The sequence below is a fragment of the Bombus bifarius genome, unplaced genomic scaffold, assembly GCF_011952205.1.
Source record: "Bombus bifarius isolate JDL3187 unplaced genomic scaffold, Bbif_JDL3187 scf7180000008140, whole genome shotgun sequence".
NCBI classification, from domain to species: domain Eukaryota; kingdom Metazoa; phylum Arthropoda; class Insecta; order Hymenoptera; family Apidae; genus Bombus; species Bombus bifarius.
The window spans coordinates 180,236-204,602 of record NW_022884468.1 but is presented as its reverse complement, the minus strand read 5'-3'; the positions used below and the strand labels follow the sequence as shown (position 1 = coordinate 204,602).

The following is a 24,367-nucleotide window of genomic DNA, read 5'->3' as shown; positions in this document are numbered from 1 at the left end:
ACATGAAATTATTACGGAACTTTTTACGACCTTCCTGACCACATTTTACGAACTGTTTTTACCTTACGATCTTCTTTGCGTACGCATTAAGGGATAATGAAGAACGTTCAAAAACTAACGTGTATTACGATACAAACAAACTGCATAAACCTGATGTTTCTTGGATTTTTTGATACCTCCGTATCGATATTATCTCAAACGCATTCGATGATCTTTAATAAAAATTGTAGATGCAATCAACTCGCCGATGGATAAAGAAGTAAAAGGTACGAACAACCCTATAAAATACGTGCACCCCTGGGTGGAAATAGAGAATAGAAGCTAGTCGAGGTATCCGATCGTGGTATCAGACTTGGATACGATGCGAGTTATCGATGAATGAAATTCTTAGCGCTTCCCCGAGACTATCGGAGAAAGCAATTCCCGACGATCTCTTGAGGATACGTCGGCTATACTTCATCCGCTGTTTTATACCGCATAAACTACAAGCAGTCGCGTTGGATCGTCGAATTCTTTCGAGATCCATTAAAGGATACGTGGATCCTTATATCTCGTTCCGGCATCAAATTACGGGTTACCTTTTTCGAGTATCTTTGAATGCTTCGTTGACATCGTGTGCTTCTCTTTTTGTCAGAGTAACAGAAGTAGAAAAGATTGTGGAGGGGCGGAGGGCGGAAGAAGACACAAGACGTTTCGTTGTAATTTCGATAGGGTAGATAATGAGAAGAGCGATCCAAAGGATTCGAAGAGGAGTCTCTCGTACCGTATACCGTGGCCTGCTTCGACTTAATTGACTCAAACCCCTGGAGGATTATCTATGAGTTTCGCCTTCCTAGCCTTAATCCTTTGGTTAGAGCCAATTCGCTTGGTCTCCTGTACACATCGCCAACAGGATAGGCACAGACTGGCTAATCTCGAAGGGATGTTGCGGAAGACGCGTGAGGAATTAATGATGTTGATGGATGGTGGAGGATTAAGCGGTGAAATGTACAAGAATCGATGCGAATGGAGCTAGTCTCAGGCTCTTGCACAGTTTACGTGCAAAGTTTATGTATCATATTCTATACAAATTTGTATAAAGTAGAGCCATCGTTAAACGTTCTATTATTTCAATCTACCAGTTATCGAAGAACATAATGCCTGCTGTATGTCTGTTATAACGTGTTGTTATATGTATTTGAGCAAATGAAACAACAAATGAAAAATGACCAGCGTGTATCATCCTCCCATGTCAAAGATTTAGATAGCACAAGAAATATGGCTTTCTTAGATATTAATTAGATATTAGCCGCAGCAATCGTAACGAATAAAATGAATTTTGGTCATTATACCTGTGAATGCTAGTATAGGTTGTCCGAAAGCTTCCTTTCATTTTATGAGGAAATAATAGACATGCAACGTTTTTTGTTTTATATTATTTTGTCCAATTACGTACGATGCATTTTGTTCTGTTGAGATAAACACCGCGATATTTTACACATTTGGTTTCACGTTCGTATGAAGGTGCATTGTTGGAACAAACATGTTTGCGAAAGAAAGACACTTTCCGGACAACCTCCTATCATCTGACCTACGATAACGGAAAGCTCGTAGAAATCACGTTCGTTGGCTCGATGACTCGACAAGAATAATCGAAGACAAATCTCTGAATATTTCAGAAATTACACGTCAAATTTTGTCGATACCTCGGGATCTTATTGAGATATTCGATCCGCGGCAACGAAGGCCATTTTCTTGAGAATACACGTTGTTCGTTGTCGTCGCCTTATTATTTATCCAACGATGTTGCGCTTCACGGTGTCTATACAAATTGCGAGATCAGTAATTCAATTACGAAAATCGTGGAAGATAAACCCCCTGCGCGAATACCGGTTCCGATCTCTTTGAAATCGATACCGCTAATGCAATATTAATCTGACCTGGCGCTGTACCGGCCGAATACAGATCCGTTGGGAAATAATTACAATGGAATCCGGTGGTTAACAGAAAAGGGACGTCAGGACGGTCGCCGGCATAACGGCGGTAATTAATTTTATACTTGCCCGTTATCTGTCTATTGTGGCCTGTAATGGGACTGCCGACAAACGGCGTAATGTGTGCGCTTCAGCTGACACACGGTCGATTAATTGGACTTTACATACCACCGGGTTTACCTGCGTACATGGAAACGTCTTGAATTCCACAAAGCGCTTCGCGTGTTTGACTCTGCATCCCTTGTAACGTAAGCGTAGGCAGCCGTGCACTATGAAGTAGAAATACTTCATTTCATGCCATAATTCGTTGAAACGTTTCTTTTCAACCCAGTTTCATCGGTCCATACGTTATCGATATATTCTATAGGTTGAGATAAGAAACAAATTTTGTACGAAGATATGTCATTGGAATCATCGTTAATAGTTGTAACAGCAAACGACGGTATATTAAAATGTGCAGGCGTAGTAACGAACGTGTATGAATAGACGAGAAATATTTACACGTAATATTAATCAGACGGTATGATAATTCTAACCAGTAATAAACGAGAACTTCAAAGAGTAATAAATCCAATTTTTTTGCTGATTTTGCGTTGATAGGATTGGTGAAACGAAACCGTGGTTGGAGTTGTAGAAGTACTATGACACCTTTTGATTACTACCTGGTATAAATGTTCCTCATCTATTCATACTCTGCGTCGTGATAACGCTCGTTGCCGCTCGTTTCGTAGATTTTTCTTTGTTGTAACTCTGAAACGATGTTTCCAATGACGTATATTTATATGACATTTTGTTTCTTATTTTAACCTATAGAATATACTGGCAACGTATGAGCGGAGAAACTTCATAATCGATATTTAATTAAAGCAGCATATATTCATATTTAAATATTTCTTTTTCCTACAGAAGATATCAGATCCTATAGGTATCAAATACTATGTTCAATACTTTTATACATTCAATACTTTTCTGCAGCACCGTGGAAATGAACGAAGTATAGAAGAATAGCTGGAAGTCTTACTTTCCAATATTACTAAGAACGCAGAATGGGGTCGGATAAAATTTGCTTTGCGTTGTATGAAAAGATATCGCCCTTTATCTTCAACCTAATCGCAGGCAAAGATTTGGAAAATAGCGTTTATAAAATGTAACGAATCCTATATGCGTTCTAATCCAATCTCTTCATTTCCAACTTTCCTTTCTTCATTACCAATAAACGATAGAATACGCTACGTTCGCTCCACTCGTTTCATACTCTCCACTCACGATATCGCGATAAATACAAAAATCGGCGCGATCGAGTATGAGTTTCGCTCTTCGAACATAGAAACGTCGCAAATGATGCGAAAGGCCAGCAGTTTTCGAAAGAAACGACAAGCCATTTTCGATATCGATACGAAAGATGCTCGATATTCGCGATCGTAAAAAGAAAGAGCGTGATTCTGTCGTCCCGGGCGAATGGGAATTATCGTGCCTTGGTTTAAAGGACGATTCCGGGCATAAACGAATCACGGTTCATTCATGAAAACGAGTCGCGTGCTTGTGCATCGCGTGAATTTGAAAAAATGGACAGAGCATCGGGAATATTCGAAACATACTTGTACAACACGATAGCGTGTTCGAGCGTCGTTTCGATAAACTTTTGATGTAGGCGCTCTCGCGAGAAAAGGGAACAGCCCATCCATTTTAACGTCGAGTCATGGCGAAAGACGACACGATACAAATTCCTGTCGATGCGATGACAAGCTGCATCAAAGCTCGGTTCCGTTCCCCTCTGTAGTAAATTGGACTTCTCTGTCGAGCTTTTCTCCTTTGACTTTCGTCAACCGAATGAGCGCGGCGAAGTTATTTTACGTCTAAGAACGAACGACACTGTTGCTTTCTTCGCTTGATTTTAAACAATTCGATTTACTTCTTCCATCAAGCCGTGGACGTGTCTGCGACTTTTGTTTCGCTAACGCGTCGCGATATTTCCAAAGGAAGGAAAATGTTTTATCGCGATAAATTAAAAATATTTGTCACGAAATTATTTGTATTTATATACGTATCAATACAATTATTATTAATGGATTTCTAAAAGGAATTAAAAATATCAAAACATTTAGCTGGCAAAAATATCGAGATAGAATTACATCGTGAATTACGAAATTTTTCATTTAATTTTCCCAACGCCAAGAAGATAGTAGGACAGTATCGATGCTTACGAAGAAGAGGAGATTTTCCAGATATTAATATAATACAGTAGAATCTCGATTATCCGACGTGATGTGCACCGAACTTGCCTCGGGTAATCGAATACTCCGATAATATGGAACGGTGCATGGCTGTTAATAACAATCCCTGCAATAAAATTGTACAAATCATTTCGATAATATAATATTGTACGCCTATCTAAGCTTAATTAACTATTTAATTGATCAAAAGCTTGATTATCCTTTATGCAAAACTTTGGAAAAAGATTATGGTAAAGATATGGCAAAGTTCAAAACACCTCGGAACAATACGAAACTTTGACTAAAGGGGACTCGCATAATCAAGATTTTACGTGGATATGTAACTTTTGTAACATTGTATTTGTTCGCGTTGTTTTATTTTCTCGCGTCGATTCTAATCTAAATTTATTTTTTTTTTTATTTGGATGAATTTTACAATCAATTCTCATTGAGAGTTATAAGTAAATTATTCTGGCGTGGTACTATGTCGTGTTTAATAAGTGTTTATCGTGTGTTTGATTCTAAATACCTTCCCATCGAACGGAATTTAAATTGCGCGTAAATACGTATATTCAAGGAACAGAGTAAAATCTTCGGAGAAAAGGTGCATCAAAATTAAATCATTTTTAGGAATAGAGAACAGGAAGAACATGAACAGTTCTCGGTAAACTGCCGCAGTGTAATTTAACATGCGCGACAGGGGGTTCGCTGGAAAAACGACACGAGCATTGCACACACTCGTGCTGATTCAGGGTTAAGCAGAAAGCCGGTGGAACAAGGCACGGTGATTCGATTACCACGTCGTCGATCCGAAACGCGCTTTTGCACGCAACGTTTGTCTTAAATCGCCTGGCGACGCGATGCACCCTCATTCGATAAGCGGGCACAACCCTTCCATCATGGCCGCAGAGTCACCCCACGTCAACTAGCGTAGCTAATGGCCGAACGAGGGAAAGAAACGAGTGTTTCGAGCATGTTTGCGATATTTTGCGTGAAAAATGTCGGACAGAAATGTAAACGCCTGATTCTTACCGTAAATTAGATATACCTTTTCATTTTTAAATCGTTAAAGAACGCGAATGCCAGTCGCTTCAGGATTGTAAATAACAGGGGAAAATATTGGATAGTATTAGTATTATGCTGTTATATAATACACGAGATTAATAAAGCTTTTACGCGTAATATTGGCGTAACGATAGTACGTGAAATATGAATATAAACACGAACGATAGAAACGTTTATATTTGTATTATTAATGCATTGACGTTGGGAATTTCATTGAAATTACAATATGCGCCGCGCCGAGCTATTTTGTCACTTCGACGTGTCAGGATTCACAATGAAACGGATAGTGAACGAAGTGCTAAAAACAAGATATTTCGTTTTCTATCGACTAGAATATTTTATAGAGCGATATATCTCGTTTCTCGACGTCATCGCGTTAACGGATATAAATAATAAATTATTAAATATCAAACTTTCACGATAGCAAACATACCACGATTCATTTTTCCGCACTAACGTTTTATAAATATTGCAACGTCTCGGAGCGCACCTGAAACTATAACTAAATTTTCAGGCAAACTTGAAACTGAAAATAAATCAGTCGTAGTTAAAGGAAAGGAAAGTGATTTCTCTATTTCTCTGTCGCATTGCACGCGTTGCACCCTTTGCACGCGAGTGCGCGCTGTTCAACGATTCACGGTCCCGTGCACGTGCTTTGCAAGGCGATGATGGGCCAACCTAGACGCAGAATTAGGCTGAAGAGCGGAGGGATGATTTCCATAGGGATGCCTCCCATACGTATCCATCAAGCCGGCACTCTGGCGCAACCTTTGTGCCCGGGTTTCAGAGTTCTCGGTGGTCGTGCACGGTTTCCGGCGCAGCCTGTACGCGTCAGAATTCCGCCACCGTTGCCCCGTTACGAGCAACTAATGTGTTTATGCATTTGCCCAACGCTTCGGTAGCACGGAGCAGCGACGTGTACGCGCGAGAGCCTCGACACGCGTCTCTGCGTCTCGCGATTCGTGTAAACGTCAGGATTCTAATGTATCGTTGATGAATTACCCCGGTCAACCATGCGCCTCGCAAAATCAGAAAAAGAGACGACGTATCTTACTTCCGGTGGATGCTTCGACACGATTGTCCATTCGTTGGTTATTTCGCTTTTCTTCCTCCGTCTTTTTATTTCGTATTATGAATTTATTTGATAAAAGAGTTAACTGTAACACGGAAACAGAATACAAAGAATACAACGTATGCCGGTGAATACAAAGTAAGAGCGTACGTATGAACATGACGGGGTGGCTCTCGTTAGAATAACTCAATGGTGAAACAAAGAAACAAAAGACAAATTCATCTCGTGCTCGATGGCAAAGCAACATGCATACGACGAAACCCATCGTTGAATGTGATCGTTGAATAACGATACTGTTAGAATTCGTCTATTGTATTCGTGTATTGCATGATTTTGGTTGAGAAATAGCCGTCATAAATGGTTAAAATTTTATTGATTACTGGTAGCCATTGTCGATAACACAGATCGCTTTTCGTTATAAATAAGCGTTATCGGCAATGAAAAGATTTTTTGGCCATTGATAACCAGTATTGATGGAGATTTTTTTTGGTTACCATTATCGACGACGGCAGTTGCTTTTGATTAGCGATAACATTCGTTATTCGATCAGTCCGATTGAAACTTGCTCAACACTGCTGATCAGTATCGGTTTGCACATCCTTTATGAATGTGCACTGTGCACGAATCATGCAGGAGCGACGAACATGACGCGAGCATTAACGTTCATAGTGTTCATTGTTAGTCGGTTTTGCAATTCGTGAACACGATGGACCACGCTCCGGCTGGTACTCACCTCGAAAATGGATTTTATGTGCCGAAACGCGGCATGTTGCGTCGTTTGAAAGTTAACAGCCGTATCTCTGACACGATTGTTCCGACTATTTTTATTTGTTCACGTTGGATGCTTATATTCTCTATGTTTCTTTCCATTACCGCTGTTATCGTTATTAAAACAAATTTGAAAACGCCAGATGTCTGTTGAAAAAGGTAAATTAAATTTCTCAAACAGTCCTTGCTTTTTAATAATAAATAAAATCCAATTACGATTGTTTGTTTCATTTCGAAAAACATTTATTTGAAAATAAACGTGAAATAGATTGTATCGAATTCATCGCATCGTAATTTACGTGTAGATCGATTAAATAGATGGAGGAAAATTATCTTTGAATAATTACTTTGTACTCAATGATTTTCATTGATTTTATCTAAATGTATCCACGAAATTATTGCAAACCTGTTTGCGATCATCGATTCCTTATCGTATCGTCCATTGTCCCGTTCTACTTGTAAAAATTGTGAAACACGTCAGATAAGATTTCACCGGATTCTAGAACTTGAAAATTCAATTTTCTTCGGACGTCCAAGAAACTGGATTCCGCAAACACTTTTCTAGTTGCTAGTTTTAAGCTTATGAAGAAACCATTCTCTTCAAACGAATATTATTCAGATTGATCCTTCGAGAAAATAAGTTTTCAAGGAGCGAAAAATTGAATTTTCTTTGGACTTCTCGAGTAACTAGATTCTGCGAACATATTTCTATTCGCAAATGGAAAGATTTTGATGTTTATGAGAAAACTGTTGCTTGAAATGAACGGTTGTGTGTATGTGTGTGTGTGTGTGTTCCCAGTACGAAATTCTACTCGGAAGTTATAAATGGCGGTCGATAAACGAAAGAGAGGGTTTTCGGTGAAAAGAACAGTGAGCAAAGAGCATGGAGGAACGAGGGCATAGTTGGAATACCTCGGAAAATGCGAATTGTTGAATTCGCACAACAACAAGCTACGTTTGTTGGTGTTCTCAAATAATTCGAAGAATGCGCGGAATCCACAATGCCAGGCATTCCTAGCTAACGCGACGAAGATCAGTCTTTTTATGGAAGCATAAAAGATTTATAGAAACTGAATCTCGTAAATTTACGTGCCTCTTCAAATCACTATTCAACGTGCAATAATTATATTGTTTGCGCTTTATAATTATTTACATTAATGTCTCTATACGAATAAATATTTTTTTATATCAGAATGAATAAGTACGTTCGTGGTATACTTGTTTAGTATATTACAAGAATTTCAAATAATACTTGTATTCAACAAGCTTTAAAGCCATCTTCCAACTAATTTGTTAATAAATTAATTGCAAAAGAAATTTGGCAACCTGGAAATTCAAAAAGCTACGAAACATCAGTGTATGCGAATCTATTTTTCGTTGGTGTCGTGATGTGAAATAGGATTAATTATACAATATATTAGCGTTTTTTTTTTTAAGGAATTATTCAGGGATACTTTGATAATTTTTATCGTTATCAAACAATGAGATATCGTACTTTAAGAAAAACTGAATTTTCATTCCAACCTGGATTATTTCATTATTTGCGAAATTTAGGAATTTAGGAACACGCGGAAGAAAATAACGCGTCTATATAGAATACGAAGTTTTGTTTTAGTTTCACCGGAGTTCAGATGGATTTGGGCAGCATAAACGTGAAATGTTGTGCTATACTAGGATATGCGTGACATGATGAGGGTATCGCGCGGAAATGAAGAGCCAGTTTAGTCGAGTTAGTTAACATTCAGTTGCGTAGGAGTCGCGCAGTTGGAAAATCTGACAGTTAATTAAGTGCTAAATATAAAATTAGTTGTTTTAAACTTCAACAAAGTGAAACTCAACTGCACGTATTCATTGTTAATGCTGTTTAAAGTACAGTTATGAAGCCGGCAGTTAAATTGCAGTTGAATAGTTTAGCAGGGATCATCCAGTTTATCTGTCATCTACACCGTTCTAATTTTCTAACTTAAAAAGTTAGAATCTTCATTTTCTTAGTTTTCCAGATGAAAACGAAAGATCGTTTTGCCAAAATTTACGGTTTAATCGTTGGTCGATTTATTACAAGGAAAAAAATATAACGCAACGTAATTTTTTCCTAAGACCCAAATCGAGTAGATTATTTCCTTAACACCATTATTTACGTTGTTATCGTGATTCGTTTGACGGTTCGTTATATCCATTCACACGCAAGGTTGTTCCCCGATTATCACGAATATAGGCCAGAAAGCGATGGTTGCACGTATACGTAGGAAGAAAGTTCCTAATCGAGGCGATGAACAGATCTTGCCCGGCCTGTGATGGCCCTTGATTTCGCGTTTAATTCTACTCGAATATACCGTGGACCAGAAAGGGAGGAAGAGCCGTAGCTGCGATGGGAGCGTATCTCGGATCTCGTCGAGGAAACGCGGCTGCGTTCTTTCATTATGGCGCGTTGTTCTTTTGTCGGGGACAATCGGAGCCAGACGAGGGATTCTGACGGCTCGTTGTCGGGGAAACTTGCGACTACGAATCGGTGAAGCGAGAAATTGGGACACGCTGCAGGATGCGGAATGGACTCGCAGATTACGCGCCGCGCACCGAGAACGAAACTCCAGTTCGTTCGCTTTCTCAACGTGATTTTTAATTTTAAAAAATCAGCAACGTTAGAAATACAGATTTACATTAAATTTACAGGCGGATTATATCTTTCTTGGCCATACCGAATACTAAAAGAAGAGGATTTACAATTTCAAAAGTTTAGGATATTTGGAAAGCGGATGTTTCACTATTTCTAATGGAATAGAATATCGTAATCATCTACGGTTTCGTAGAGTTACTTAATAAGCTTAACTTATTTGTAACAAATAACGTGGTTGAATCACATTAAATTATTTATTATTATTACGCTCACGCCCATGCTGTATATATACAACGTTTGATATTAGAATCAAAAGTCTCAAGTATTGACACGAAACTACGTACCAAGTATACTTCTACAAACATACCGGTGTACGACTAAATAAACCTTACAATCAACTACATCACGTGTCATTAAACAAGACGAAACATCGACTTCCACAGATTGCAATAAAAAGAAAAAAGAGAACTATCTGTGTGAAAACAGTGCGAATGAAATCAGAGCAACGATGTCAAAATTTCATTTGTTGTCGAAACATCGATTGGAATATGGATCGTTAAATGGCAACGAGGAATTGAAATTGTGGCAGCCTTTAAAATGACTGTATTTTACAACGATGCCGATGACGCTTTCAATCCGTCGGACAAATACACGTCGAATATTCGGTGTTTCTCTATAAGCGTGATTAGAAACGGGAGCATCGATCCGCGTGTAATATTCACGCGTTATAATATCAACGAAATCACGTACCTACATTTAGGCGAACAATATTTCGTCGTTATGAGCTCCATTGATCCATTAGCCGTTTCAGTTTACCACGACGCGCAAATAGGAAAATAATGACTTGTATGCTGTGTACAAGTATATAGTGTGTTAAAATGTCGTACAATTGCTTTATTTAATGCCATAAAAGTAACACTGTCAACTGTTTGCATTCGAAATCACAAATTGACGAAAGTAACTGGCTGTAATTTCTGAACTGGATGCATCACAGTTCCGTATTTGAAGTAAAAACAAATTAATTTTGAACAAGTATTCTCGAAGTATAGAAAACTATGCTCGGGTTAAGCAAATGGATTCTTCGGTACTTTTAAATGTTCAGAAAAGTGACAATACATTAGAACGTAGAATTATCTGTCACTAGACTGCGTATTTTTATGTATTTATGGGATATTTAAATGTGCAAAATTGCGCGAAACGTACATGATACGAAAAAATACATATAATGTCCGAAATACAGTGCTTTCTACGATACTTGCTAGGTAAAACTATTTTCCACTGAGATTCTACCTTTTTTAATTAAATATTGAAAAACATGAATTTACATAAAAATTCGTGGTCTACCTATGACATTATAAGATTTGAAAAAAGAAGAAGCATATTTTGATTGTACATAACAAACAGTAAAATTTGTTATAATAAATGACTACGTTAGTACGAAATGTCGAAAGATTTATATACCTATTCTACTCGTCTAAAATAAAGAATATATCCCGCGCTCTGACGCTCAAACGCGTATTTTCAAACTTTTTTTCGTATCACACGTAAGATATTTTTCGAAAATAAATGAAACAACTAAAAACGACAGTATCACATTTGTTTTAACTTTAACGCGTCCAGCTGTCGCGAATACGAGACCAAACCAGGAATAACGTCTCCTGGGGACATAATTTTAAACCGTCAGGCAGAAATTTTCTGCCCTTCTATAGGGCAATATTTTATAATCTACAGTAGGACGAATCTGATCATCGATACGTCGAAAACATTCGCTGCCATTTCGTTTACAGCGAAAATACGATCATGAAGTAAAGATAGAGTGTAAAAGATTTTATGATATTAAGATTTTACCAAAACCGAAGATAATTCGAAACTTTGAATTTTTATGTTAACTTCTTTATATTGGATATCTAAAAATTGCGGAAATTAAATACTGCGATATTAAAATGCGAAATCTTTGCTATTTATCACATGCCGGTGTTTCTCCGAATTTCACGAAAGAATTTCAGACTTTTTCAATTCTGGTTTTCTGAGATGCTTCTGGGAAAGGAATACCGTGAAAGTTTCCATTTTTTTCGGAGGGCAATAAACGTGGTCGCAAAATTTGTATCTTTCATTGTCTTTTTTTTTATTATGAATTATTGTTTTTATGTGAATGAGGGAGGCAAAAAAGTGGTTGTACAAAAATGACTTCTAAGAGCAAATGCAAATTGAGTTACTCTTCGGAAGTAAAATATTCAGTAGATAAAGTTACGTGAATTATTCGTAATAAGACTCGAAATTCCTAACTGCTCTGTACAGTGTTGAAATTACATGATATACCATTATGCAGACGACTCGTACGTTTCACATTGTTTCATAATCCGGAGAATATAATTGGACGTGAGAAGTAGCGTGCAGAGGTCACTTCTCCATTTAGAAACGGTATGATGTGCGATTAATTAATTCAATTAGCTTAAGCCGCGACACAAGCGTCAAGATAGAGGTCCGTTGCCGAAGATATACCAAAATGGCTTTACAAATTTCTTATACGTTACCTGGTATTAGATATTGTTTAAACATTTTCATTCAGATAGTTATATAAATGGAGAGTGACTTGCTATTTGAGGATGTAAATAAAAAACATCAGAAATAAGTTATTCGTTATTTGAACAAGGCTGAATATATTATTTAAAATAACGAAATTAATTATTATTCATAAACACAATTTTATTTTGTGCTCATTATTTCTTATTTACCGATCGTCGAGCAAAAATTATTTCTACGCAAATATAACATTTCAATCAGAGAGATTACTGCAGATTGCAATTTGTAATTTTCACATTCCGGCAACTTGTTCGAAAAGCGAATAAATTTAAAAGCAAGTGTGAACTGCGATGTCTATTGAAAAATTAGCATATAAATTTCACAAATTTTACATTACACAAAATAAAATAGATAAGGCAAAACTTAAAACTATTTATTTATATATTATCTGTCTTCCAATTAAATTCATAGAAAGAATAAAATTTCATTTGCGATAAGGAAAATGGAAATAAATTATATTTGGCATTGTGCAAATATTTAAATATGAAATCTAATTCCTATTCTCTATTAAAATATTATTTATCATTTAATAGATAAATACAATTTTGCCCAATATTAACGTTACCGTGTTATCGCGACAAATTATCATCAAATTACTTCATTTCTGAAACAAAATTTCTGAAATGGAAGATTAATTGAATAATATTTTTTAGCTGGTAATTTATAAAAAAGCCGTACGATTTTTTCACGATCATTTCACATTTACACTTGCACATAATATCGTATAGAAATAATAAGTAAGCAGTATAAAATTAATTATTAAAATTTTGTATCATATATTCCACAAGAGATATAATACAAAAAGATAAAAATTTTATATTAATTAACGCTTAATTAATTATTATTGTGGTATCGATATTTTAGATAGTCTCCGCTGCTCGTTAACGTATTTTGATGTTAGTCGACCAAGAGGTTTAACCGCAATACAAGTAGATAATAACCAATGGGACTGTAATTAAATCCAGTAAGCGGATTTGTAGACGGTATATCAATAAATGCAGAATGGCCATAGTAAGTCACTACACGATTGTTAATAGTAGAATGCTTGAATCGTTTTACGAGCTATATACGTACGATTGTTTATGAAATGCGAAATGTAATATACCTGTACATCGAATTCGATACTGTTCTTACAAATTTTATTATATACCTGTATGTTATCTCAATATTTATTTCTATTATCCTTTTTCGCTTTATTGAAGATGCAAAGGCTATACGTATAAACACGAATGACAATGATTTATAAGGATTTCTTATTGCTTCGCATTTCATTTTGTATTTAAGTATATCTTAGTGGTAAAACACATTCTGGACACTTTCCCCATTTTATAACAATTTCCCCAATTGAACATAATATATCTTATCAACGTATAAATTAATATAAATGAACATCATCACGAAGCTTTAAAGTTAATTGTCTAAAGTCGCGTAATTTTTTTTTTCTTTCTTTTCTTTAAATAGACAGAGTATTCAATCCTCACAGAGAATTTCTAGCAATTATGATGTTTTATTTCAGTTTAAATTGTATCTTCGTTTGATCTAGAATTCTATGTTAGTTGAGTCTGTCGCGTAGATCCAATGTATTTTAATGTCTTCTTAGTTTTCGAAGATGATCTGATTTGTTAAGAGGCTGGGTGATTAGAGGATTGGAACTGAAATTTCTTCTTTGATTATTGTTATTTCTAAATTCCTACGCGTGCTTTCGTTCATTACGTATCAACAGGCATCGCCTGTTGTGCTAAGTGTCGACTGCAAATGTTTGTGCATTTTTCGATAATTTAAGACTCTAAAAATCTACAGAATGCATATAATATACAAAAATATATACGTGACATTCAATAGACAAAACAAATTTCTATTTAGATTTCATTCCTCCAATTATGATGGTGAAAATATAAAATTGCACAAACCTGCGCAGTGTATAATAAATAAGCTTTAGCGTCTCAGACTAAAATCGTCGAAGGGTCTCTCAACGTTAGTGATGCTGACTCTGTCCCACAGTCGAATCCTACAAGTCCATTTTAGTATGACACTCTACGTGTAAGATAAACTTAGACTTATACGTTTACCTACGAGTCAATAGAACCGTTGCATTCTTCCTTTAAATCGAAAGAAAAATCACAATCATCTACTATGAAAGTGAAAGAGAAAAGGTAAAAAGATGAGAAAGAGGAATGCTATAGCCTACAACTCACTCTCTACCCAAAACAAGACATCGATCCCCAATTTCATATGCCTTTCCCGACACACGTTCGACGGCTGGATGAAACGACCCGAAATTCCCTCACGATCCAGCCACTACGTGCATCGTCGTTAATTAACCATCGAAACGATCGACGAGGCTCGCTAATCCCGCGAAAGAAAATGACGCCCCGATCGGTCGTTTATGTAGGGAGATCATGAGATTCTCGTTTCGCGGAGGGGAAAACAGGAAATGAATAAAACATAGGATATTAGTCGACGATCAATTCGTTGGTAGATTATACCGTTTCCAGCCATTTCCACGGCGTAATGGCGTCGGAACGACGCGAAGCTATTGGAATGTTAGCGTTGTAAGAGCGGCATTCGCGGTGGCCCGTTAGCAGGCATTAGTATCGCGGCATCGGATGCTAATCGATGAAAACAACGCGAACGACAGGGGAGGTTGGCCGTGGCAGCGGTGGAAACGGCGCTGTTTAACTTTCCCGATTGCCTAATAATTTAACGCTGGGCAACGGGCGAATGCGATGCAATTTGCTCGACACACTGAATGAAATTAACAGTAGTCGCAGTTGAGCAAATCGGCTCGCGTACGAACGTTCCGTTCTGTAATGACGCGGACTTGGCTGCGATTGTGTTATACGCGAGTGTATGCGTGTGTGTGTGTGTTGTTCGCGCAACGAACAGTCGATTCGATGCGGCTAGCGTTAACAATCGAATCCCACGATCGATTAACGCTTTTCATCGCGAAGAAGCTCGCGTAAACGTATCGTTGGCCGATTGAATGGAACATCGTTGTTCTCTTTGGGCCGTGAAGGTGCATGTTAAAGTGATTTTCAGTGAAAGTGATAGATATTGCATTGTGTGACTTTCAAATAATTTTTCTGTGAATGGTTTCAGATTTTTTGCAGGTTTTTGAAAGCTTCCCTTGAGCGTTTTTTTATTAGAGCGAGTCAAACGTATTTCCATTTGTTGCCAATCAAATTTGTTAGAAATATCTTTCGGGTAAACTGAAAACAAATTCCAAATGATTCAAATACCGTAGGCCTGATTTATGGACCACCCAGTATACCTGCGTGCAACACGTTCCAATCGAGCTGAAAGTTACGCGCGTTCAACGATATACGAGATCATACTTCTAACAAACATCTAATTTGACTTATAGTTTCTAAGAGATACGCGTAATGCATCTGCTGAACAATTGATAATATTCTAGCGTTATTTATCGAACAATTTATTTATTATAAATTCGCGCTATTTTTTGACAGGAAATACGTCGGACAGAAGAAAGCAGATAATATAACGAGAATTTGGTGATATTTGTTAAGATCGCGGTGTGTACCAAAGCTATAGTTATTGCTGACGATATTCCATGAGAGTGATAAGGCTTTGGTCCCGTCATAGAAACTACGATATTGACATTGAAGATGAATCGCCGTATTTTCGCCCTATTCTCAACGATACGGTGATACCGTCTTTTCAGCTTTAGCTCGGATGCACTTTATATTTCGACTTTCCTTTATGCTTGGATCAGAGCAGACGCGTCGTATGTCACCCTGCTTTGTCCTTAAACTGGCAGCCCCTTCAGTATAATGCGAGCAAAATTGAATGAACGAAATTAAAATGTAGTTTATCTTGGAGAATATGCAACTATTTTTCCAGTCTATGTAATTACATAAGTATACTTTGAAGGAGGTTTTATCATAACCGATTCCCTTGATCTTCAGAGAAATTTAAAAAAATTAGAACGTATAAGGAACGTATCAAAATCTTTAACATGTAGCCTAAGTGGAATTTAATAAAAACTAAATTTTCTATGATGTTCATATTAGAAATGGCAGACAAATTTTAATATGCTCTGCTAGAAAGAAAGTGTACTTGGTTATCTTATCTTTTTCATATAAAGACGTAGGATACTTTAATACGAATTTTAACGTCGTTGAAATCATAAATTCACGAGTGAGATCAATCTAAAATATTAGATACCTATTTTTTGAAATAATTTTTCGTTAAATGCGTAACACACATTTCGTCGTTTTATGGATTTTATGCATGACGTAATAAATAATAATATTTATACTGTATAGTAGGTCATCTTATTGTATGTATAAGTATACAAATTATCTTTGTATATAACAAACATTAAACATTAAAAATTCTGAATCTATTCATCTTGAACGAAAACGTGTTACATATTCGCTTACGAATTTGATGAGCTGGTCCAGTCGTTAATTGTAATTCTAAAACAAGCTGGTTAATGTTTAATAGATGGATGCAGCAATTCACGATCGCCTAACGTAAAATCAGAGTCTGCGATCTATCTAATTTATTTACAAAATTTATGAGGTTCGAAACTTAAACCCTGCTAGACTTTTAAGTGGGGTAGTTCCGGAGTCCATAATACCCCATAGAAAGTCAACGAGCCCCAAGCGAATCCTCGTTGGTCGAATCGCAATCGCAGTGAAATATATATAGTCTTGCTGAAAACTCCATTCACGTTCCAAGTTTGAGAGTTCTATTTGATGGGAAATATATTTCAGATTTTTGTCAATTTCCGTTTAGATCGATAGATATTTTTACATACGATATTGACTAATCGTACATTTTAATAATGATTTAGTTTCTCTTCGATTTGATTTATTCTTATTTGTACTTACTTCTTTCTTTTAACAAAAAAAAACTGTTTTGTTCTTTGATTTATTCTTTTTTACTTGGTTTCGATTAAAGTCTGTAAAATTTGTAAGACGTTTATTGAAGCGGTGCTTAAGTTAAGATCTCACTAAATATCGAGGTTTACTAACGTAATTGATAAATAATAAGTTTCAATAATCTTGCGTAATATCTCGTAATTTCTATACGTATTTGGTCGTCCAGAAAGTGTCTTTCTTTTACAGACACGTCTTCTACAACGATGTATCTTTATACAAACATGAAACCTAATCTGTCGAACGTTGTGATCTTTATTTTAATAGAACAAAATGTGTCATACGTAATTCGATAAAATAATATAAAACGGAAAATGTGCATCCATTATTTCCTTATAAAACGAAAGAAACTTTTTGGACGACCTACTATTATTAAATTCGTTTTAAACGACCTATCGTGTCGTATGGCATACGAAGAACAGTAATATATTAAGAAAAATTGTCTACTTCTACTTAAATACTTTCGTGTCAGACGCTGCAGGTATAATTGAGATACTCAAAGAGAAATATCATTTGGAAAAAAGCTTGGATGTTAAAAATCTTGTGAAGGAAGAAAGTTCATAACGAACCTCATTTTACATTCGCTTTATTCTGATGTTCGAGGACTACTAATGCGACATCGTACATCAGAGTAATTTTCATACAGTCTGTTCTTTTAATGCAGAAAGTGGCTGTACTTCGTCATCGGTTAAATATTATTTCATAAAGGTACAGGAGAAATCGGTTGAAAGTGAAATACGAAAGAACATTCTCCAACTCGAATTGGACATATTTTCGATTCATTTACGATTCTATAATTCGAATTAACTGAGAAACATCGTCGTCATAATGGCAGCCTAATTAATAATCGAACGATCTAACGCAAACATTCGCGTTTTTTCCCAAAGTGCTTTCAGCACGTCGCGTTGCGTTGCGTCGCGTCGCACAAAGCCATTATCGAGCAAAACGTTGTAAAAACTTCGATAGAGTCGGCTGGATCGATTGCTCGCACGAACGACGAATAATTGACGCGCCAAGTTAAACAGAGGGAGGTTTAGAAACGCCGAAAGTACGATTGCTGGCACGCGAGCATTTGTTTCATGTTCGTGACGAAAGTATTTAATTAGCCTTCAATGGAGACTAATGTAATCTTGGCGAATAAATGCGATAAAAATTCGAACGTAAAGTTGTTTCATCAAAAACTTTTCGTTCTTGAAATTTAAATAGCATTGTCATACAAGTAAGAAATATTCGGTTATTTCGATACGAGTTCATGACTCGCGTAATCTTGCTATAAGAAGAGAAAAATGCAGGAGAAATTAACCCCATGTCGAACTGATCTTTTTTCTTTCACTTTTAGGATGCGAATCACACTGTTTTTGCTTTTGAAATTTAAACTTTTGAAATTAAGTTTAATGGAAGATAATTTTCAATTACGAATTAATGCGACGATCTAATGAAATTACGAACAATTTCAGAAAACGACTCGTCAATTGTGAATCGGTTGAGGCGAAGCGTCAAATTAGTATTTTCGTAAGTGCAACAGCGGATACAATTTGCGTATAATAATTATCGGAGAAATTGGACAGTTAGACTATAGAATTGGCTACATAATTAGTAAAAAATAAATATCGCTATAACCGATGAAACGGTTGAACTAGAAATTTTCCTTGAAAAATTGTCAGTTGATAGAGATGAAGCGAAATTGACTAGATTAACTGGCTTTTAACTTTCAAATATTTCTCTCACACTGTCCATCGACGAAACAAAATTTACAAATTTATTCGATCACGTTCTTCAGTGTGACATTTAAACTGTTCTTCCAACTGACATCGAGCGATCGATTTTTATTGGAGAAGTAAATTTGAAAACATTACGCATAGTATAAGATGTACAAGAAACATATAAATCGTTGCAACAATTACGAAAATTCGGTTCTCATTCGCCATACTTATTCCATGTTACAAACATCTCTGAACTCTAGAATTTGACAAATGAAAGTTTCAGCAAACGAACGACTAACGTACTTTGCACCTTTAGTAATCATTCGCTGAGAATTGCTCTTCGCGACAAATAAATTCGTTCCGTCGAAGGGTATATCGCGCAAGATTTGTAGACGAACGTTCGTCCCTTTTTAATCACGATGAAACACGCCGCGCTCTGCCATCTTCTTCTTCTTCTACTACTTCTTCTTCTTCTTCTTCTTCTTCTCTGCCCCCGCTCCTTCTTCTTATCCTATGAAACGATTCGAATCTGACCGAACGGAAGAGCGAAAGAGCAAGATAAAAGCGAAAAGAATTTCAACTATTAAATTATAGAAAATTACGCTTCCCTGGACGTCGCGATGTCGGACCCTGCTTTTTCTTCCAGTCGTTTCTCTCGCGCCAATCCTTTAACCCTCCGTTTCTCCTTTTATTACCTTTGATTCCGGACCAACTCCACCCCTTCCCGCAGGGGGTTATAATTGCGAACGGGGACCAAAGCGATCGTTACCCCCTTCCTATCCCCCCTCCAGCCCTCCATTCCTTCGACGACCGCTTTGTTATGATCGGTCCAAGTTATAGCTCCCTTCGTCGGCGCGTTTCTCGATCGGGAATAACTGACCACCGCGTATTTTTCGTTTTATCTTCACCTGCCGACGCTCGTCGGAGGCTAAATTTATTTTCTTGTTGCTTCCATTCGATCGTAATTTTAACTGGTACCATTAAGTGGCAGTTATCGTGCTGCTCTGATTTATACTTGGAAATTAGTTTTTTTTTTTTTTTTTTTTCAAATGAAGCTATTAGCTTCTTAATGAATTCTTAATGAACGTACAGGACTCGTTTCTTTGGCAAAGTGAATTTAATTCGTCGAAGGGTTCAGATTGGGCCCACTGATCGCAACTGGATATTTGTAAAGCTAGATATACTTGGATGAAAGTTAACTGGTCACTGTAGACAGTGTTATTCGGCGTTGAGTGATAACAGGAAGAGATTAGTTATTTTTTGTTGTAATGAAACGAAGCAATATTTTTCCAGTCGCTGCTCCTTCTCCAATCTTCGCTATTTTGTCATATTGTCATGCACGATACACACAGAGAAGTCTCGTTTACGTATTCTTTGGATGTTCATCTTTTTCGAAAGTTTAATATGAAGAGGCGAAAAGTACAAGTAGTGAGATATTAATGAGACAGTTGATCAAACCTTCGGTCGATTAAATATTAGGTTGTTCGAAAAGTTTCTTTCCTTTTATAAGGAAATAATACACGCACAATGTTTTTGTTTTATATTAGTTTATTGAATTATGCACGAACATAATAATAGAAATATAACGAAATGGATCGTATCATACCTAATTCATTGAAACAATATAAAACAGAAATTGTTGTTCATCTATTGTCACCTTATGAAAGAAACTTTTCGGACAACCCAATAGTTGACGAAACGTAAATACGTGCACGATGTTACATTATCAAAATGTTTCTTATAATTTTAACATTGAACATTGAACATCTATCAATCCTTTCGTGTTATCCGAGTTTTGGATCATTCTAATGCTGTACCCCCAACTCTATCATTACGATATTATATTACAATTATTATGCTATGAAAGGATGAAAAAGTAACAGAAAAATAATCGTAGAATTCATAAATCAGAGTAAACGTGATTTACCGATTCCTTCTGGATCGTGCGCGTGCTTCTTCGACAATTTGACATTTTTTCAACTGGTTAGAATTTTCATTTTGCAATCTCGTTCTCTCTGAAATCCAAATTTTCATAATAACGAAATGTAGTGTAGCAGCAATCGATCAACAGTATCATCGGGCTGCTTGTTAAAACAACCCAGTCATCGGTGATCGGGATATCAAAGCAATTATTCAAATCGCGCGTTAATATCAACGTTGGCCCCTAATATTCTCGTTAATATTAACGCGTCGAACTAATTATAGCGGACCACGTCGTGGCGATCAATTCATTTTGCCTAATCGCGTTAGATCGACAGAAACATTATACGAAATGAGTCGGAACCAGACGCAAGACAGACGTTGAATATCAAAATGCAAGTTCGTGTAATTAGTCGATCCGCGGCGTGCTCCCGCTTTGCGTTTCACTCGAATTCGTTCTTTATTGTTCAATCGCGTGTGTCGCTCGACTAATGATTCGTTGCAATTCGGCTAATTAGTTCGAATTTCCTGTCAACGTGGATAGAACAGTTACAATTTACGCGTAATCGCATCGCATACTTCGATAGATGACGAAGCAACTTTTCTAAACTGTCTCTTTCTGATCGTTAGACTGCGGTCCCTTACGCATTTTTATATTTTCATGAACGTAAATAAAGAAAGAGAATCTAAATGTCCTTTAGTCGTGAAACTTCGCTTTCCAAGCAAATCTTTCATTTTACGTACAATTTATCCGCGAAAATAACTCAGGATCGCGAAATATCGAACGTATACGGTGGATAAGAAAAACGTGGCAAAAATTATACAATAAATTTTAAAGGCAACACGAAAGTCTTCGATGAAAATTTATTTACAGTGCTTCGTATTAATATTCCGATATTTCGAGAATTTTCAATGTGATTTATCTCGTTCTTTCTTTGTTAGCAAAAGTACGTATATTAAATAAATAGAACATATGTTGTATGGTTAATTCTTAAGTATATTTCTCTATATTCAGCAACGATATTTGTTTCAATTTATTAAAAAAACAGTCAGCTAGTTAACTATTATAGACAAACGCGTACAACAATAGCGTGTGGCACATGACAATGTCCGGATATTAATAGGAATCGCTGTATTTACATCAGAATTTCACCGCAACGCTCGTTTATTTCTATCCGAAACTTTTTCAATTTTCATTTTCTCGTCAACGATGTTTTCAACGATGAATATTTTCTTCATTCCCAGAGCACACCTGCAAGGACTTCCGATGCACCCAGAACGAATTTTGCATCGAGACGGACCTCCTTTGTGACGGCGTGAATCATTGCGGCGATGGCTCCGATGAGGCTACCTCCACCCTCTGTGCCAGTAAGTTCTAATTACCAGCGATTCATTCTAGAGACCCTCCCCAGCCCGGCGGCAGACTGCGGCTCTTTCATATTTCAAATGAAATACGCCACCGGCAAATTGATTTGTAATCGAACCGCGATCGGGCGCGGCGACGAGGAAACGCCGAATTCTTCCCCGAAATGCTCAAATTAAATTTCCACCGGTGTCTTTCTTAAGATTGTAACGATCGGCCACGCCACAATGGCATCTTGTGATTTTCAGCGATTATTCGCGTTTTGGAAACTCTTCGCAGAATTATTAGCTCCCGGTGCAAGTTGCTCAAGTTACAGAAATTGCCGGTCGTTACAATGTTATTCGGATTCGTAAACTCGAATTTTCCATGCACATAATATTAGGTTCTCCTTTTACTTTCAAATGAAATCTAAGAACGCGGCAGTGTAGTTTTCAGGTAGAAGCTTGTACAGAGTGTATATTGCTATCGCGAAAATTATTCGTAGAATCATAATGTTCTCAAGCTCTACTAGTATTTATAATAGGACAAATACATTTGTTTTGTCGTAGACAAGTTTAATGATCACGAGCTTGCACGTTAGATGGAACTACGAATAAGATGATATCACGTTGAAGGTTTTCTTAATTGCAATTGATTCCTGGTCTGAACGATCGTCGTAGTAATATCCACAATAAACTGATAATTTGTTGTGGTCGCGTACAACGGGAATTTCAAAGAAAAACAAAATATAGGAAAACGATAAAACAGCGAATTGTCCAGGTCAGCGTTCGCCTTTTCACGGCAAGCATTTTAATCAATTTCTGTTCCCGTCAATCGACGGCATTTCATTCCTTTTGCGTGGCAAATCTATTTTAACATGAACCCTATCGATTATGGTTCACGTTTCAGACGATTGATTGAAACAGCCTCGTGTTAATCCTACAGTCGAGTGGTAGTTTATTCGAAAGTATTAAAGGAATTTAATACGCAAGTTAATTATTTTATGTTGATTAAGTATTATAACAGCAATTGTTGTATATTGTACAATTCGTATTATTTTCAGAGGAAAATTCCATGTTCGATTATTATTACTAGTTTGCTCTTTCGAATCATTTTTTATTTGGCGAAAAAAAATCGATTCTTCTTTGACATATTCAATCTTTTTCTTATATTACAAAAATTCCATCTATTCGAATATTTCGTTACGGAGCGTCAGTGTGGTTTCACGTGAAATTTCCTTTTCTTTTTTTTTATCGTTTTCGCGATGGTAATAGCATGTCGCCCGATCCCTAATGATAAAAAGTATACAGTACACGCTATCGATCTCTCAATTCAACGAAACTGCGTGTACTTTTCGTTGTCAGAGGGCGGTTTCTCTGCCGCCTGTTCTCTTGAACACATTGTACAACGCCCAAGGGAATTAATTCTCTTCCGTTGTCAGTTGACTTGGCACCTGGCAGCAAGATGAACTGCCATTGCTGTTTTAATCGGGAAAAGGGAACATCTCCGCGCGTAAATGGCTATTTTGATGCTGAACTTGATGTTTGAAAATTAAAAGAATGAGAAATTGAAATATTCGTCTGTAGATACGTTACAAACTATACAGTGCACAGTTACGTCTTTTATCACTTGTTCGCTAAGATACCTGGGCTTACGGATTTTTATTGTAATAATGGTAAATAACAATAAGAAAGATCGAAGATAGATTTTGTCAAGTTAAAAATTGTATTACGTTAAAAGTAAAAATATAAAGCAATTTGATACGATATATGTAGATTATTATTCAAAATTTTCTTTTTAATATCATCTTACAGAGCAGCAATTGAATGGAAGATGAAGTTACACTAAGGAGAAAATATATCGTCAGCAATTGTACGAAATAAATTGTGTTTTTACTCAATTAGGTGAATGCTACATACTTTTTGCAGAAATTACGTATTTTAACATAATCTATTATGTTACTGATTATTTTTCACACATTTTCATTTTTCTGTACAGAGCTTAGATATATATGTTTATAGACCATTTAGAATTATTATATGAAACATAGAGAATTATCACAAAATTAATTGCTGTAAGACCAATATTATTTATAAATAAAAACGATATGGTAATCTATCTTTAATTCACCATTGTATACAGGGTGTCCTAAAATCTTGCGGACAAACTTTAGGAGCGTGTACTCATGAAAACAAGCAAAAAAGTCTTAA

At 36.5% G+C, this 24,367-nt stretch overlaps 1 protein-coding gene across 4 annotated transcripts in view; it reads left to right on the top strand.

Moving 5' to 3' along the window:
* LOC117208591 overlaps positions 1–24,367 on the top strand; it is a 280,013-nt gene that overhangs the window by 196,910 nt on the left and 58,736 nt on the right. For all 4 annotated transcript variants that reach the window (XR_004487733.1, XM_033449821.1, XM_033449822.1 and 1 more), the window contains exon 4: positions 22,061–22,183. Coding sequence is in view for 3 of the 4 variants with exons in the window: in XM_033449821.1 (XP_033305712.1) it covers positions 22,061–22,183 (123 nt within the window). In the remaining variant the exon portion in view is untranslated. The remainder of the gene's footprint in view (positions 1–22,060; positions 22,184–24,367) is intronic.